The following is a 17,005-nucleotide window of genomic DNA, read 5'->3' as shown; positions in this document are numbered from 1 at the left end:
TACCTAATGAAATAAGCCTAACAAAAATCAGTAAATATGCGGAAAATCGATTAAAAAGTAAAATTACATAATCAAAGGAATCAAAACGAGAATAACCAAAAATGTACAAAAAAAAAATAAAAAAAAAAATAATCAAAAATAAACTTAAGATAATTTCCACGGATCATCGAGGACTCCATTCTCCCTAAATTGTCAATTCTCTATTTATTAACCTCCCGCAAAACTCATGAATGGCCGAAATGCCATCCCAACCTCATAAAATTGTTGCAACATGGGTGTAGAAAAACTTCCATCCACAGTGCTTATTAAGGGAGAAATAACAATCGAGTTGTTCCTCGTCGTAGATTATTAGATAACCAAAGCAAACAAAAGGGACCACGAGAAGTCGATCTTCTTCGTTTGGAATCAGAGAACAGAGTGAGGATGAATCACTGAGGGCGGTCCGGCACAGTATATAGCCAACTGCCTCCGTATGCCACCAAAAATTCATCCCATCCATCACTTTATTTTCCTATTTCAGAGACGAAAAAATAGCCGTTTTACATAGAGGTAGGGAGAGACACTCCACAAAAGCTCGAACGGCAATACCTTTTAGCATATAGCTGTAAAGGCCCGTAGATCCAGAGACTTCTAAAAGGCAATCGTCTACGATCGCTAAGTCTCAAAGTCAGACACACAAACGACCAGCTCTTGCGGTATGCTACCAAGGATAGGACAGGAAACTTTATCAGATGGGAAGGAAAATTGAGGTTTAGGAACACTTATTTTTTAGGGATTGCGGGGTTCTAAGTCTAAGCCACTAGGTGTCGGACTGAACCAAATGGGGAGCAACTTACTCCCCCTTTTTTTGATGACCCCTCGTTTAGGGCTCAGCACCCAAACTTAAAAAATGTTAGGCGAAGATGGCTTTACGGTTTTTTATCAGACCAGAGCCAAATCGTCGTATGGCCGGATTTACGCTCAATATAATTCGCAGTCATATCGTGTTCTGCGAATTATATTAAGGAGCAATTAATATCTGCGAGCCGATTCGGTCACGCTACTCCCAGGGCAGAGGCAAGGCAGCGTGTGACGATTTGCCTCTGCCCTGATAAGACACCGTAAAGCTGTTTTCGCCTAATATTTTTAGGAACACTTGCTTCTGGTGGAAAAGGCGTGAAACTCAAAACTTGAGAAATGAAGTCAAGTGCACGTGGAGCCTAGCCGGAAACCATGTTGAGAAACTTCTGTTTCTCTATCCGACATACCAGATCAAAGTTGTGTGCCGGAATACGCTATCTTTCACTGATCCAAGGAATCTGAAATAGGAAAATGTTAGGGGTGAACCTTGGAAATGTTGGGCCCTACGTTGGCTTCGTAATGACTAATTGAAAATTGCGATGGTTAGACGACCATTCTGAGTGGCCGGAAACGACCAAGAGGGGAGACCTGGAAAAAGATGGTGAAATTGATCGTGAAGGTCGGCCCGCAAACATTGAAGCTCCATCGAAGCGCTTACAGGACCCCTTCATTGGGCTAGCTCTTCTTCTTAGTTGTCTTCGGCCACTGAGGATCGCAATTTTCAATTAGTCATGACATATGATTCTTCCTTTATATGCGTTTTCTTATCATTTTCTTTATAGGAAAGCCTTTCAGATCGTCGTCTCAGTGATGATATTTTTTCAAGTGCTTTAACGAGCTAACCTCTAACTGTCGACATTTAGAACAGCAGACGTCATCGACTTAATGCACCTTACCCTTCCTTACCAAAAGTTGGCATCAATATGGAAAGCAATTATTTATCTATAACAAATAAAGTAATTGAAAAACTTCTCGGCTCGTTAGTGCAAATAAAATTTAATTAACAATATCCTTAAACGTGAACATTAATTTTCCATCAGGTACTTTGACACTTGTAAACCTAAATTTCAAATCCGAGTGATGCCATTCTACATGGAAGTTCCTTAAAATTCTGGCAATTGCTGTTTCAATTTCCATCTCGGCAAAACGTTTTGCAATACACATACGAGGACCAAATCCAAAAGGCAAAAAGATGAACGGATTGGCTGCTTTTGTTGAAGCAGGAGTACTACCCTTCCTCAGCCATCGCTCCGGTTCGTATTTTTCCGCATTCGGAAAGTATTTTTCGTCCATATATAACAGACTGCTACCCATAGCTATTGGAGTACCTTTGGGAATTTGATATCCGCTCAATACAAGATTCTGGCCAGCTAGTCGAACATTAGCATTCGCAGGTGGATGTATCCTGAGACTTTCCTTAAGGCACGCTCGTAGATATGGAAGGTTTGTCATGTTTTCAACGGTCAATGGAGAATCCTTTTGAGGTAGTATTGTCAAAATTTCCTGGCGCAATATTTCCTGTTTTTCAGGATTTCTAGCTAGTAGGTAGAGAAGCCCTGTGAATGCCGAGGAAGTCTGTGAAAAAAAAGAATTGAAAATAGAATATAATAAAGGAGGTTGCGTAATTTTTTTATACTTTGTAGATAACATGATGAGCTACTAATACAGCTAGGAAACTTTTTAGTGACAATCCATACCGTATCAATTCCTCCGAAAAGCATATCGATAGCCATAACCTTTGCGAGGAGCGGGTCAATTTTGAGCAGCTTCTCAAGGACACCTTGTTCATTTTCGTCCGAATCCTTTGACTTTTTCTCAATCCGCACTTTGGCTTCTTCAATTATTTCATCGCTCAGATCGGTAATTGCGTTGAATGCAGTCATTAATCTTTTAAAATCGGGTGTTTCGAAGATTCGCCAGAGCGACGGCTTGAATTCTAAGTCGAATACTAAACGGGTAGCATCTTTTGAGGCTTGAATTAACTTGGCACTTCTGTCGTTGTATGTCTGGGCCAATAAACCCAATCGTGTATCCATGGCGATTAGTGCAACCGACTCAAGGGTCCATTTGTTAATGTCATCTTCAAAGGTTTCAGGAACTTGATTAGTTTTTGGATCGCGAATCTCAAGTATTCTGTTGGGAGAAAAACGTTAGTCCTATGAAGTTTTGGCAAATTTTCTGTGTGAATGGAAGATGGTAATCTCTTCGTACTGAAGAAGTGGTAAATAGGAAGGATATTAAGCATAAAATACGTAAAATTCTTCGTTTAGAATACCCAACTTCTTTTTGTTCCCCTTAAGTTTTTACCTTCTCACAAAGTCCACAGCGACGGAGTCCACTTTTGGAATATAAATTTTGGTATTTCTTGGTTGCGCCATCGCAGGATTGACAGCTGATCGGAAATCACCCCATTCCTTTCCTTGCCTGAAAAGATAAAATAAAATCAACTTTCTATTTCTGCTATGCATCCATAAGCAGACTTACGCATTCCCCAGGCCTGCATATTTTCCGTAGATGTCAGGGCGTACTTTCTTCCTGAAATACGCTAGAGTTTGGAATGTTGTCCGTTCCGGCCACTGTCCTTCAGTTCGAAAAATTGTTTGAAAGTCGTTTGGATTGTGTGAAGCGATGAATTCAACACCACCAAATAATGCTGGCAATTTAAATAAATCCCCATATTCTTCTCTCTGATATTTGATTATTTGATCGAAATCCATTTTAAAATATTTTCCTGCAAAAAGGGTTTGTTTTTGATGTGAGTTGTTAAATATTATCGGAAAATTTGCTATACCTCCAGGCAAAAGTGTTCTTAGGAAGGTAAGTTTTGATGGTCCTGGGACTTTGGAAAAAGGCGATGCTTTCGAGTAGTCATCTTGGAGTTTAGCTAAAGTTGTATCTGGCTGGAAATATTAGATAACATCAAGGAATTAGATATTTTCTAAGAAAATGATTCAAATTTAGACCATCACTGCTACTTAGGGAGATGTAGAAGACGAAACATCTAACCGTAGGAAAATTTCTTTGCCAGATAGAAAAGTTTTCATTAAGATGCTTTGCAATGATGCGGATCTCAATCCCTTGTAGTGTTATTGCGGTGATATAAGGGAGCGTTTTTCCACCTGTTACCACTTTCGGTCACGCTGCTCCCAGGGCAGAGGTGAGGCAGCGTCTGAAGAGTTGCCTCTGCCCTGGACGAAACCGTCAGTCATTTTTGGTTTTTTGATTTTTAAATGGTTGGGTGCTATGCCCCAAACTAGGGATCCGTGGACCAACAAACATGGGAGTAAGTTGCTCCCTATTTGGTCCGGTCCATCATGATGTGGATGTGGACTTAGGATCCCGCTTATACTAAACAAACATGGGATGTTATGCTTGCATGCCAAAAAGTTCAAACCCGAACTGCTGGTGTAATGCTGAAATGGCAAAATGCTTATTTGAGCAGATGTGGTTATGTAGACCAATTTGAGACCTATGTACTATATGCATCGACCTAAGTAATTTTCTTCAAATTTCTAGGCTAAATAGTTTTGGACCCCCGCACACTTTTCCGTTGCAACAAATTTCTAATACTTTCTTCGAAAAGTACTAATCGAAGCCTTTCATTTAATACCTTACATGTCTATATTCGGTGTAAAAAAATTGTATTGGGACCCTTCCTTTAAGCTTAACCTAGAACAATGTTACTCAATGCATGCAAGAGGATTCACAGTTCTCACCTTTCCACCACATTTCTTATTAACAACCGTTCCTGCTAAAATAGGTATGATAGACAGACAAACCGACAGATAGGCAGACAAACAGCGTACAGCTTAACTTGAACCATTGCTAAGCTGCTCAGGACCTGGTCTCGTACATGACGTCTTTGTCTGTAAACAGCACAAAGTTATACACAGTAGAATTCGGGTTGCAGATAAAAGTGACAAAACGGCAATATGGACAGTTATGGTTCTGTGGTTTTACGTGAGCACCTGCCGAGTTGACTTAACTTCATCGTCTTCTTAAGACACGGATTGATTTTGTGACCAAAGTCGAGAGCTTCGCTGAAACAAACACAAGGGTACCGCTCTATACTGAGTGTATGGCTCAGTTAATTCATACTGGTGGATGCAAGACCTACTTAAATCTTTACCGAACTAAGGGGTACGGCCCCCGTGTTGAAACACAACACCCCGCCGAGGCCGGAAGATCTCTGTTCGCTTCAACGTAACCACAAGCCTCATGAAATTCCCAGTAGGGGATCAACCGCTGTAACCGAGATGAATGCACATGAGGCAGGAATTCTCCTGTGACGTGAATTCAGGGGCTATCCCGGTTGCCATAATACCGGTATACCTCTGGTAAGGTTTCGTGACCTATTGCCACTCTAATTGAACCGTTAACAACTAAACTAACGCGAAGCAACTCCAGAATGGTGGTTCTGAGAGTCCGGCATGCGCTCCTTCCATTACAGATTTTGGGTTTTCTTCAGAAAAAGAAAAGAAATCGGACGGCCGGACAGGTAGACAATAAAACCGATTTTAATATGGTAGGAAGAGGTAACAGAAATCACCGATGATAGTGCTGGGCCTTGCGCTATATTTTACTTTTACGTCAGATCTGTCTATAGAGAGTAGCTTTATAACCTCGACGACGGTGATACTAGTGCAATATTTAGACTGCACAAAAATCCCCAATGTTCATCTCAGAAGGAATGAGCAGTGACCCAAAAAAAGAGTTAAGGAGCTCATCTTTGGTGGTCAGCGAGTATCTCAAATATTGAGTCACGAGCGCAACCAAAAATATTATGAACAATAACCGGGGCTTCATAGTAGGATCTGAAGATTCTAGCTATCCACGATGAAATTGCTAACTTAATCGAAAAATATGAAATAGGGCTGCTAATCGTATGGTTACACTAGCAAAACGTATACTGACTCATACTTAATTAAATCCATTGCGTAAGGTGGTCAATGTAAACCAATTATCTTTGTCTACATGAAATTAGTAACCAATACTTGTGTCTTAAAAATCACTCGTCCCCTCCTCTCCGTCCCCTCTGAGTTCATTCATAATTTTAAATTTTATAAATGCGAGCAACAATTTTGCATAAGAAAGGACATCATACTGGAAGGTTTGGTGGGAATCGTCCAATTATCAACAACAACATAAATATTACAGGTCGAAGTCAGCATTACATTGAGGCGAATAATGTGACATACATATTTAACATATGAAATAAAGACAACTATATTTCCACATAAAAAATCTACAAAAGCTTCGACGTTTGAAGTGTTGAAATTCCGATTTTCAACTTGCTTTGAAGTTTTCTTTATTTCTGATGACCTTGGCTCACCTCTGCCCTGAAAATAGCGTGACCGAAGGTGCTATGGGCTTCCTAATCAGCTTGAGTATGAAAAAGCGCCTAGGCCGGTCGAAGCAAAATCTATTTTCGTTTTAAGATAAGGCACCCAATAGCCCCTAGGAACCATTTCAGTCTTACTGCTCTCAGGGCAGATATGAGGTATTATCTGATGAGTTGTTTCTGACATTGATAAAACCGAGCCGTCTGTTTGTATGCGAACTAAAAAAAGGGGATTAAGTTCGCCAATTAGTGTAGTCCGTCATTAAATGGAAGGAAGGGTCAGGCCGTGAACCCCAAAACAAACAAAAAAAAACATGACAAATTTGGTCCTCAGCAATTCTAGCCTAGATCTCAAGGTAAAAACCGGATGTTTTGTAAATATCAAGCCTAAGGCATTTTAATCAGGTAGCTTCGCGTTAAGAGGGCCGAAAAAACTATAATACATTAGTTGAATTACTGGTTTTTAGGCATCTGTTTCTTGCTACATTACACATACATATAGTACAAAGAGCTTAGCATCTTTGTATACTTACATCAGCTGCTTTTACTTGAGTGGCGAATAAGCGAATACAAGAATTCTGACGAAGAATACTGGGAGCTGGAAGTCTGCTTGCGGCTTTTGAAAGCATCGTCAATTCGGGCTAATTCGTTTTCTGATTATAGACCTTATTTCAAAAGCTAAAATGTCTCCACCTTACAATCTACCGTCACTTTGATATATATATTTGAATTTATTCACTTTAATTCCACCAGAAAACTCGCGGCACACTTCCTCCTTGATGTTCAGTCAATCTGCATCTTATTTTACTAATTAGCATGACACTTTGCGTATGTAAATATATATATTTATGTATGTGCGTCCTTCAAATTGACTATATGGGCCTTATCAAAAATTGTCAAGTTCGCGAGCTTTTTATTCATTAACCAAGTCATACCCGGGGCTTGAATTCGGTAAGTGCCATTTTAATTTTGGTATTGCTCAAGCGAAACTCGCCTAATCAACTTTATTTCTCGCAAATATAGTATTTCGAATTAATAGATCCAAATAATGACGGGAAAGCTCTGGTTGAATTGAATGGTTCAAATTTGTGATAAGTTCGTAGTCGAAATGTTAGCTCTCAGTTGGAGACAAGTTTAGTTTAGTTTAGTTCACTGGGGCAGCGCCGAACACTCAGACCATTGTTAGGCCCATTGTACTATCCCCGAAGTTACCTATTCAATGGCTTCCCGCCTACGGTGTTCGCAGGCTTTAATGAATCTTAGAACATTCTTCAGAGGCATAGAGTGTGCAGATTCTTCATTGAAGAAAACCCCACAATTGTGTATCCAGACCCTCGGCGAGCCAGTCTGTCAGCCTCCTCATTACCGGCGATGTTAGAGTGCCTCGGCACCCACATCAGGAATGTTTCGTTCAGTCGGCCAAGTTTCAGCAGCACCTGATGACAGCTCCACACCAACTGGCTTGATATGTTGTTGCCGTTTAGTGCTGATAATGCTGCCCGACTGTCGGAACAGATTTGAATGGTGCGACTCCTCCATTTTTGTCGCAGACATTCTTCTGCTACTAATGAAATGGCATACATCTCCGCCTGGAATATGGTGGTCATTTTTCCGAGTGGTCGGGCCAGTTCTATAATCGGATTCTACGAGAACACCCCTGCGCCGGATCCATTCTCCATGACTGACCCGTCGGTGAAGATTTTTAAGTCTGTAATCTGGCCACTTGTCGACCATTCTTCTCTTTCGATGATTATGACAGTGTATGTCTTTTCAAAGACGAATCTGGAATCCATATGATCGGTCGGCATCAGAGCTACCGGGTGCTTTTCAAGGAATTTCCAGATAGACGTATGACCGTCTGATTGGCCGCCTTTCCACGCCCCAATGGTATCGCACCTATATGCGTCGTTGGCCGCTTTCCGTTTCACCTCCAAATGAATGGTGGGTAAATTTAGGATAGCTTCAAGTGCCGCAGTCGGCATAGTACTCATTGCTCCAGTAATACTTAGGCAACCAAGTCTCTGAATCTGCGTTAGCAGCTTCCTGCTGTTAGCAAGGTTCAGTCTTGGCCACCAGACTATGCATGCATACATCAAAATGGGTTTTATTATGGATGTATACATCTAGTATATCCGTTTGGGTGAAAGTCCCCAGGTCTTACCTATCGCATTCCTACAGCACCAGAGCAATCTGTAGGATTTCTGATATTGTTCCTGGATATGATGCTTCCACGTTAACTTGGAGTCGAAATGTACTCCTAAGTACTTGACTGTTTGTGCCAGCTGGATTTCCGCCCCTGCTAAGGTGGGTAGCGTATAGCTGCCCCACCTGACGTTCCTAGTGAACATAACTAGTCCAGTCTTCCTAGCGTTCACCGTGAGTCCATTGTGGAGGCACCAGCTGTGGATTACATGCAGAGTTGCATTCAAGCGGTCACATACTGTGTCCGCAAACTTGCCGGTAATTATTACGGGTAGGTCGTCCGGCAATTCTTGCGCGAAGACCTTTTTGTCCTCCAGGAGCCACAGCAGGGTATCCAGTTGGAGACAAACGTTCATTATCTATTTATTTATGTATCTGTATCTCAATTAACTTGTCTGCTCATTTTTTCAATTGAAAGTATCTTTATACGTAGTTTGATCGGCAACATTTAATCATTTATTTATACAGTAAACAGAGAGATTCCAAAAGATATTTCACGCACAGAAATCTCCGGAAAAAAAATTACAGAAGGAGCACAGAATGCGATTTAGATTGCAAGAAATTTGCACCCCTGTTAGCAACAGGGAAAGTTAGTAACATTGCGATTTTCACCAAACTTGGTAGTAACATGCCCTATAGTATAGCCTATCTTAGTGCAAAAGCTGCTGATTCTAGAATAAAGTTAAGGGCCAACCAGCCAACCTCCAGAAAATATACTTATAATAAATATGGCAATATATTATTATTAACTTTATTTAAATAGGTATCGGTATGAGGCTTAGATACCATGTGTGTGAACCACCATATTTCTTATCAGATATTTGGTTTGGGTCGTTTCTGAGAATGGGTCTTTTCAATAATTGACCCCTTTTCGACCCCCTTTGCACCCAATCTCTTTCGGAAAGTACTAATGGAGACCTTTCATTTGATACCCCACGTGATACTTGATGAAAAAAAAATTACATCCCCTTTTTGCATGTATGGGGATCCCCTTCCTTTAAACTCAAAGTGTAACTATGTTACTTTCATAGAGAGATTCATAGGCTTCGCCTTCCTACCCAATTTTATATCAATAGAGGCTCGGAATTCCAGTACCTGCGGCTACTGGGAGTGGGCAAGCAGGCTCCCAATCGTCGATATCCCTCTACTGCAGTGCCTCGGTGGTGGACAGCTTGGCTACCGTGGCATCTAATGCTACAAGTAGCTTAGATAAAGATGTGTTTAAACCGAGCATATCGCTCCCTAGAATACCCATAGCAAAAGCGCAGAAGAATGTGCCCAAGGGAGAACGGTGGTCGTCAAAAGCGGCAGTGACACCAATCGCATCCGAGCGTAAGGGGTTGGGGGAGGCGCCTGAAACTCGAAAGCCGGATCCGTTTAGGAGAAGTTCAACTAATATCAAAGACGCGAAAGGATCTGGGCCAAAGGAGGTCCGATAATGCCAGAAAATGTGCGGGAAGAAGAATGGAGGCTTTGGAACAGAAGTTCGACCTTGAAGAGTTATCCTTCATTTTGCTTGGAGTGAAAATTGTTGAATTGTCGGAATTCATCATCATCATATGGTGAGAGCCATCAGGATTTTATATAACAAATTGCGGGAAGATGTGAAAGATTCGAAGGAGTGCCCTAAAATTATTCTTTCGACGGAGAAGCAGTCAACGCAGGTGATACCCAACCGTATGCTCGTGGATCGGCAGAGGAAAAGGGGGTTCGGGAAAAGGAAAACGGACATCCAGGAAATCAGCTGGTTCCCAAAAAACAAAAAGGCATTTCGAGAACATGCTGGGCAGATTGGTCTTGGATGCAGAAGAACGGAAACCAATAGTCATCGCCGGTGCCTTCAATGCATGGGCCTCAGAATTGTGAAGTTCACGCACGAATGCAAGAGGGCGATGTGCAATTAGATATCATATTGACTAACGGCGTTAGGTTAATACTTACTGAAAGGGGGTCCGGTTTGGTTATGTATCTGACCTCTGTTAGTCCTTCACTAGCTCGCGATATGTCTTGGAACCCCAATGAACAGTACACTCATAGTGATCACCAGGCAATAGTTATTGACCTGAAGACCAAGTCAATTGGAAATTTTTCCGTCCAAAAATGAGGAGAACGTCGGGTTGGTCTGTGAAAGCTATTGATGAGCAAACATTTTAGGCCCCTGGGTCCTTATAGTTTGCTAGTACATATATATGATATAATAGGCCCCTCATTGACCCTACAACTTCCTTTTGGTCGTCAGGAAAAATCCCATCCTCCTCACCCAGTACTCTTTTCGTCGTTTTTGAAGGCGTTGCCGACGTACGTATTCGCACACTTCTTCAAAAATACCGCAACATTACTACCGAGCGTAGCCTCTCTGAGCCCGTTAAGCATGCTGTTCAGCACCACCTCTAAGGTGCGTCCATTACCATCGCAGAAACTCATAGTTGTGCGGAAAAAGTTCGAAGAACTTCTTAGCAGGGTATTTGCAGACCTTTAAACAGCTATTGGTCTTCATCACTTGACATGGCCCCTAAATCCAACGGCGAATGGAGATTTTATATGACTATAGACGTCTAAATGCTCAGACAATTCCAGACCCTTACCCCATAACATTCATCTACGATTCTGTTCACAGACTCGACCTTGAACTTAGTTAAGGAATACCGTCAGATCCCTGTAATTCCCGAAGAAATTCCGAAACGGACTCTTCGAGTTCACTAGGATGACTTTTCTTCTGTGCTACTTAGCGCAAGATTCATCCACTCTGTGCTGCGAAACATCAACTTCTGCTTTGATGATGATGTTCTGGTCGCGTCTTCCATTAAGAATATGTTGAGTGCATTTTTCAACTTCCCTTTGAGGCTGCTCACCATCAATCACCTTTAGCGAGATGCACCCCTAGCCGTATTCGTCGATGCTTCAGACATTGCTGTAAGTGTTACTCTTCACCAAAAAGTGAATAAAATCTGGTAGCCCTTAAGCTTCTTCTCGAAACAGTTCAATTCCGTTCAACGGAACTACAGCACCTATGAGCGTTAGTTACTAGAAATAATCACCCACTTTTGCTTTAAAACAAAAGGCCAACAAACCATCCCCTCGCCAACTTCGGCCCTTGAGTTTTATCATCCAGTTCTCTTCCAACATTCAACACATGTCTGGGGAAAAAATATGGTTACAGATGCCTGTTCACTTGTTGCAGAGGTCAAGATCCCCGCCACCGTCGATTTTCTGCCAATCGCCAAGACGCAAAAGAACGATTCAGTTCTTCAGAGCTTGAGCACAAACTCCAAATGAACAATCAGGGAATTTCTCATCTTCGGCTCAATATCCAGTATATACTGCGAAACTTCAGACAAGGGATCATCTGGCGCACCCAAGCATTCGGACAACGAAACGTTTGTCACCGAGAAGTATATCTGGCCATGCATTAATTCTTCGGCCAGACAGTGCATCGCATGCCAGAAGTGCAAAACTACAAAGCATGTGAGGAAATAGGTAGGAGTGTTCCCTCGATCCACCAAGCGTTTCCATATAATCCACCTCGACATCATTGGCCCTTTGCGAGGCTCGCACGGTTTCAGGTATTGCCTAAAAATCATAAATAGGCTCACGTAGTGGACTGAGGCAATACATCTGAAAGACATTACTACACAATCTTGTACCAAAGCCTTCTGTCGCAAGTGGATTCCACGCTCTGGTGTGCCGGTAATTATAATCACCGACCAGGGAATGCAGTTCGATTCCTTCCTTTCCTCAGAATTGCGCAAACTCCTCAGCTTTAAACGCCACCGGACAACCACATACTACCATTAGTCTAATGGGATGCTGGAAAAGTGATACATGACGGTGAAGGCCGCTATAACGGCCCAAGGCGACTCTTCTTGGTCCGGCCACTTATTCTACTTGACCTCTAAAGAGCCAATCGCCAAAAAATTTCCGTTCCGCGAAACTGGTATACGGAGAGAATCTGAGACTCCTAAGCGACCGTGTTCTCGACATCAGGTTGGGAGTTAACGCTAACTGACTGTTGCGTCTTCTCAAGGACGCAATGCCAAAGCTGAAGCCGCCACCACAACTACGCGAAAAATCTGGCTGACGTGCTCAGGGATCTCGAATCCAGTGCGCATGTTTTAATTAGGGTTGACGCTCCTCGGAAGCTGCTGCAGTCAGCTTATGAAGGCCCTTTCGAAGTCCTCTAGCGAGGCCGACATTATTATAGTCTCAACGTCAAGAGTACGGTCAAACGGATCTTCTTGGCTCGACTGGAGTCCTTCATCCAGAAAGAATACGCGATCAGGGCGAGGAGTGTGCGACGTGTCCGTTTTGATTTGCGACAGCCGGGTTGAGGGAGCCGTGCGTATGGTTCCTCGCTAAAACCCGCCTTAGTTTAAGCTGGGGGTGGGAGTGTTATGGCGGAATGAGCAACTTGTGTGTCGGACACAACAATTTTTGACATCGAAAATTGTTTTTCGGTGTCAGTTGGAGTTCGAATGTAAGCACACCTATCAATTCAATTAGATGATTTAATTCAAATTCAATTTAAATAATTAATAAAATAATATTAAAATTAAATAAGAGTTTTCAAAAAAGCAAAAAAGTTGGCTGACGGTTTCGTCCAGGGCAGAGGCAACTTATCAGAGGCTGCCTCACCTCTGTCCTGGGAGCAGCGTGACCGAAAGTACCGACAGATGGTAATTGCCCCACTTAAATATAATCGCAAATACGTAATGGGTACGAATTATATTCAAGTGAAATCCATCACCAGGTAGCGTCTGATGAGTTGCCTCTGCCCTGGACGAAACCGTCAGTCAACTTTTTTGCTTTTTTGCAAACTTGGGTTTAACCCCAAAAAGAGGAGTCCGTGAACTACAAAAGAGGATGTAAGTTGCTTCCCAAGTGGTTCGGTCCGTCACTAAGTGGGTGCGGACTCAGGACTCCCAACATCCTGAACAAAAAAAAAATAAATAAGAGTGTTTAAATCACAACATCAATCAATCAATCAAAATTAATTCAAATGAAAAACTTTGATTCGGTTCGATTGCAAAAATAAAATTTAATTGACAATATCCTTAAAGGTGAACATCAATTTTCCTTCAGGTTCTAGGACACTTTTCACTCTGAATTTCAAATCCGGATGATGCCATTCTACCCGGAAGTTCCTTAAAATTCTCGCAATTGCAGTTTCAATTTCCATCTCGGCAAAACGTTTTGCAACACACATACGGGGACCAAATCCAAAAGGCAGGAAGATGAATGGATTCGCTGATTTTGCTTCAGCAGGAGCGCTACCCTTTCTTAGCCATCGCTCTGGTACGTATTTTCTTGCATTTGGAAAATATTTTTCTTCAATACATAACAGACCGTTGCCCATAGCTACTGGTGTGCCCTTTGGAATCTGGTATCCGCTTAATACAATATTCTGGCCAGCGAGTCGAATATTCGCATTCGCAGGTGGATGTATCCTCAGACTTTCCTTAAGGCATGCTCGTAAATATGGAAGGTGCTTCATATTTTCAACGGTCAATGGAGAATCCTTGTTAGGCAGTATTGTCATAATTTCCTCACGCAATATTTCTTGTTTGTCAGGGTTTTTAGCGAGCAGATAGAGAAGTCCAATAAAAGCCGAAGAAGTCTGTGTAAAAAAAGATTTTAAAGTAGACCATGATAGACAAAATTGCACCATTTTGTTCTTCAGTAATAATACATACCGTGTCAATTCCACCGAAAAGCATATCGATAGCCATTACTTTTGCCAGGAGCGGGTCGATTTTAAGTAGTTTTTCCAAGATACCTTGGTCATTTTCATTTGAGTCGCCAGACTTTTTCCCAAGTCGTGCTCTGGCTTCCTCAATTATTTCATCGCTCACATCAGTGATAGTATTGAATGCATTCATTAACCTTTTAAAATCTGGTGTTTCATAGATTTGCCATAGGGGCGGCTTGAATTCTATGTCAAATACTAAATGGAGAGCATCTTTTGAGGCTTGAATTAATTTAGCACTTCTTTCATTGTACGTATGGGACAGCAAACCCAATCGAGTATCCATGGCGATTAGTACAACAGATTCCAGTGTCCATTTGTTGATGTCATCTTCAAAGGTTTCAGGAACTTGATTGGTTTGTGGATCCCGGATTTCAGATATTCTGTGGGGTGGAAGAGGTGCGAAAGACAAAAGGTAATTTATTATTAGTGGAGAAGTGACTAAAAAGTGAGGAGGAAAACTGCATAAAAGTTTAGTTTAGGCTACGCTAGCAATCAAATTCACCTTCTTACAAAGTCCATCGAAACGGAGTCTATTTTTGGAATGTAAATTTTGGTATTTCTTGGTTGTGCAATTGCAGGGTTTACAGCTGATCGGAACTCACCCCATTCCTTTCCTTGCCTTGAAGGATAAAATAAACTCAATTTTCCATTTTTGCAATTCATCCATGAGCAGACTTACGCATTTCCGAGGCCAGCGTATTTCCCGAAGATATCTGGGCGTATTTTTGTCCTGAAATATGTTACACTTTTGAACGTTGTACGTTCCGGCCACTGTCCTTCTGTTCGAAATATTGTTTGAATGTCATTTGGATTGTGTGATGCGACGAATTCAAAACTTCCAAATAATGCTGGCAATTTAAACAGATCACCATATTTATCTCTGTGATATGTGATTAATTGGGCCAAATCCATATTGAAACATTTTCCTGCAAAGGAGATTTGTTTTTGATGTGAGTCACGAAATATTAGCACCGAAAAATTTGTTATACCTCCAGGCAGAAGTGCCTTAAGGAAGGTAAGTTTGGATGGTCCTGGAACTTGGGAATAAGGCAATGCTTTCGAGTAGTCATCTTGGTGCTTAGTTAAAGGTGCATCTATCTGGAATTATTAGAAGATTGTGAAAAGATTAGATATGTATGTGGTATATTTTGTAGGAAAATGGTAGAGAATGCGTTCTGTTGACACAGAGCATAAGGTTCAAGCGGTTTCTCATGGTCTGCTCAAATTCAAAAAACAATAGCAGCACTTAGCGAAGATTCCTTAAACTAAGATTGACACATAGTGTCTAGCCTAAGTAACATATAAGTAGTTAGTATTCTGTCGAGCTAAATATAGAGTTTAATGATAATAATGACAGCTCCGTTGCAACTGGCCTCAAGTCCGACTTTGAAAGGAGGAGGAATAGATGGATTCAGCCTGAATGACTGTAGGCCGCCGCAGCGTCTCAGTGGGTAGGTGAGAATTGTACAGAAACTTGGTGTTCATTCAGGAAGCTATCACGATACCGGCAAATCAGGTATAAAATGCACCATCATAAAATGAGGAAAGGAAAAATTGTTAGGTCCGGTACGGATTACCGATTGGAATCGCCTGATTTGCCGGCCACGTCGGGTTTCCGCTATGGATAACAGGGCGTTGAAATTGCTATTTGAAGGGCAGATGCACGTCTGGGCCTCGCGATGACTAGGAGCAACTGTTTCGTCACAATCTGCGCGGAGGCAGCGGATAAAATGAATTAGGGAAATGAACCCCACTTTGTCATCATCCGCTCCTAATACCAAATAGCAATTCGAGGCAGGCACATTGCATAGATGACTTAAATCAACACTGTAAATGTCGCTAGGCTATGCTTAGAAGAGAGAGGAGAGGGAGAGAGAGAGCGAGAGCGAGAGCGCACAGTGAATTAATTGTATTTGAAATTATGGATACACTCAAACAGAAACTTTCTTTCGTATAAAGTCGGGTAATAACGATTTGGCGAAAGTCTCTTCAAGCGTATTCAGAATGCAACATACGCGAGGATTCAACAGACATTTTTCAGATCAGTCAATGAATCCAAACACAGCGTCCAAACAGTACAATTTTCGGTAACAGAAGCAAAATAATATTTGGGTAGATCTTCGAGGTTATCCGTCTATCATCCTGATCATGCCACTACGCCGGAAACGAGTCTTCCACGTGTTACCGAAAAGAGATTCGACCAGCTAGTATGTGTAGTCCTTCTGGTATTAATAGTTTGAGAGTATACATGGTTCTTTGATACAGAGCCTAAATCAGGTCATTAATCCGCCGGAGCAACTTCCGCTCCTTCTAACAACCTTATCCCTAAAAAGTACACAGAATCCCGCAGACACAAGACCGATTGCCTGCTTATTAACCTTTTACAAATTCATAACGTTCATTGTGGAAGGGTCAATACGCACCTCGATACCAACAACGTTCGGTCCAAGAAGATTAAGGGCTGCCGAGTTGGATCGAAGAATTACAAACAGGACAGGCAACTAGAGGCCAAAGAAACTTCTTCAGTTGCATTATCAATTTTGCCAGGGCTTTTGGCTGCGTTTCGTACAGCTGGCTAATCGATGTTCTACGACTATACCGCAGTGATCCCATACTAATAAAGTTTTGGGGAGCGTCATGGAAGGGCGTCGTGTCAGCTTGACCGTGCTTTCATCTGAGGGTATTAACACCTCAAAGCCCATACGAAGAGGCTTTTTCTAAAGGAATTGATTGAGTCCCCTTTGGTTTTCTATTACACTGAACCCTATTCCATGATTACTGAATGATGCTAGAGGGCATGGTTTTGCAATAAAATATGGTCAACGTGCTAAGTGGGAGCTGATACATTTTATGTTCTTAGATGACATTAAGTTGGA

General features: G+C 41.8%; 2 protein-coding genes across 2 annotated transcripts in view; both read right to left on the bottom strand.

Annotated features, from left to right (window-relative positions):
• Positions 1 to 1,817: 1,817 nt before the first annotated feature.
• On the bottom strand, positions 1,818 to 7,100 carry LOC119658372 (probable cytochrome P450 12a4, mitochondrial). The gene is made up of 6 exons (XM_038065733.1): positions 6,715 to 7,100; positions 3,632 to 3,740; positions 3,325 to 3,571; positions 3,148 to 3,264; positions 2,538 to 2,973; positions 1,818 to 2,415 (listed from the first exon to the last, which is right to left on the bottom strand). The coding sequence occupies exons 1-6, from the start codon at positions 6,808 to 6,810 to the stop codon at positions 1,837 to 1,839; spliced, it is 1,584 nt and encodes a 527-aa protein (XP_037921661.1). The 5' UTR covers positions 6,811 to 7,100; the 3' UTR covers positions 1,818 to 1,836.
• Positions 7,101 to 13,393: 6,293 nt separating this feature from the next.
• Positions 13,394 to 17,005, bottom strand: part of LOC119658423 (cytochrome P450 CYP12A2-like) — a 57,555-nt gene continuing 53,943 nt past the window's right edge. The window contains exons 2-6 of the mRNA XM_038065823.1: positions 15,119 to 15,227; positions 14,809 to 15,055; positions 14,632 to 14,748; positions 14,074 to 14,509; positions 13,394 to 13,997 (exon numbers count right to left, since the gene is read on the bottom strand). Of these exons, the coding sequence (XP_037921751.1) occupies positions 13,419 to 13,997; positions 14,074 to 14,509; positions 14,632 to 14,748; positions 14,809 to 15,055; positions 15,119 to 15,227 (1,488 nt within the window). The 3' untranslated portion in view covers positions 13,394 to 13,418. The remainder of the gene's footprint in view (positions 13,998 to 14,073; positions 14,510 to 14,631; positions 14,749 to 14,808; positions 15,056 to 15,118; positions 15,228 to 17,005) is intronic.

The sequence above is a fragment of the Hermetia illucens genome, chromosome 5, assembly GCF_905115235.1.
Source record: "Hermetia illucens chromosome 5, iHerIll2.2.curated.20191125, whole genome shotgun sequence".
NCBI lineage: Eukaryota > Metazoa > Arthropoda > Insecta > Diptera > Stratiomyidae > Hermetia > Hermetia illucens.
This window is presented reverse-complemented; position numbering and strand designations above follow the sequence as displayed.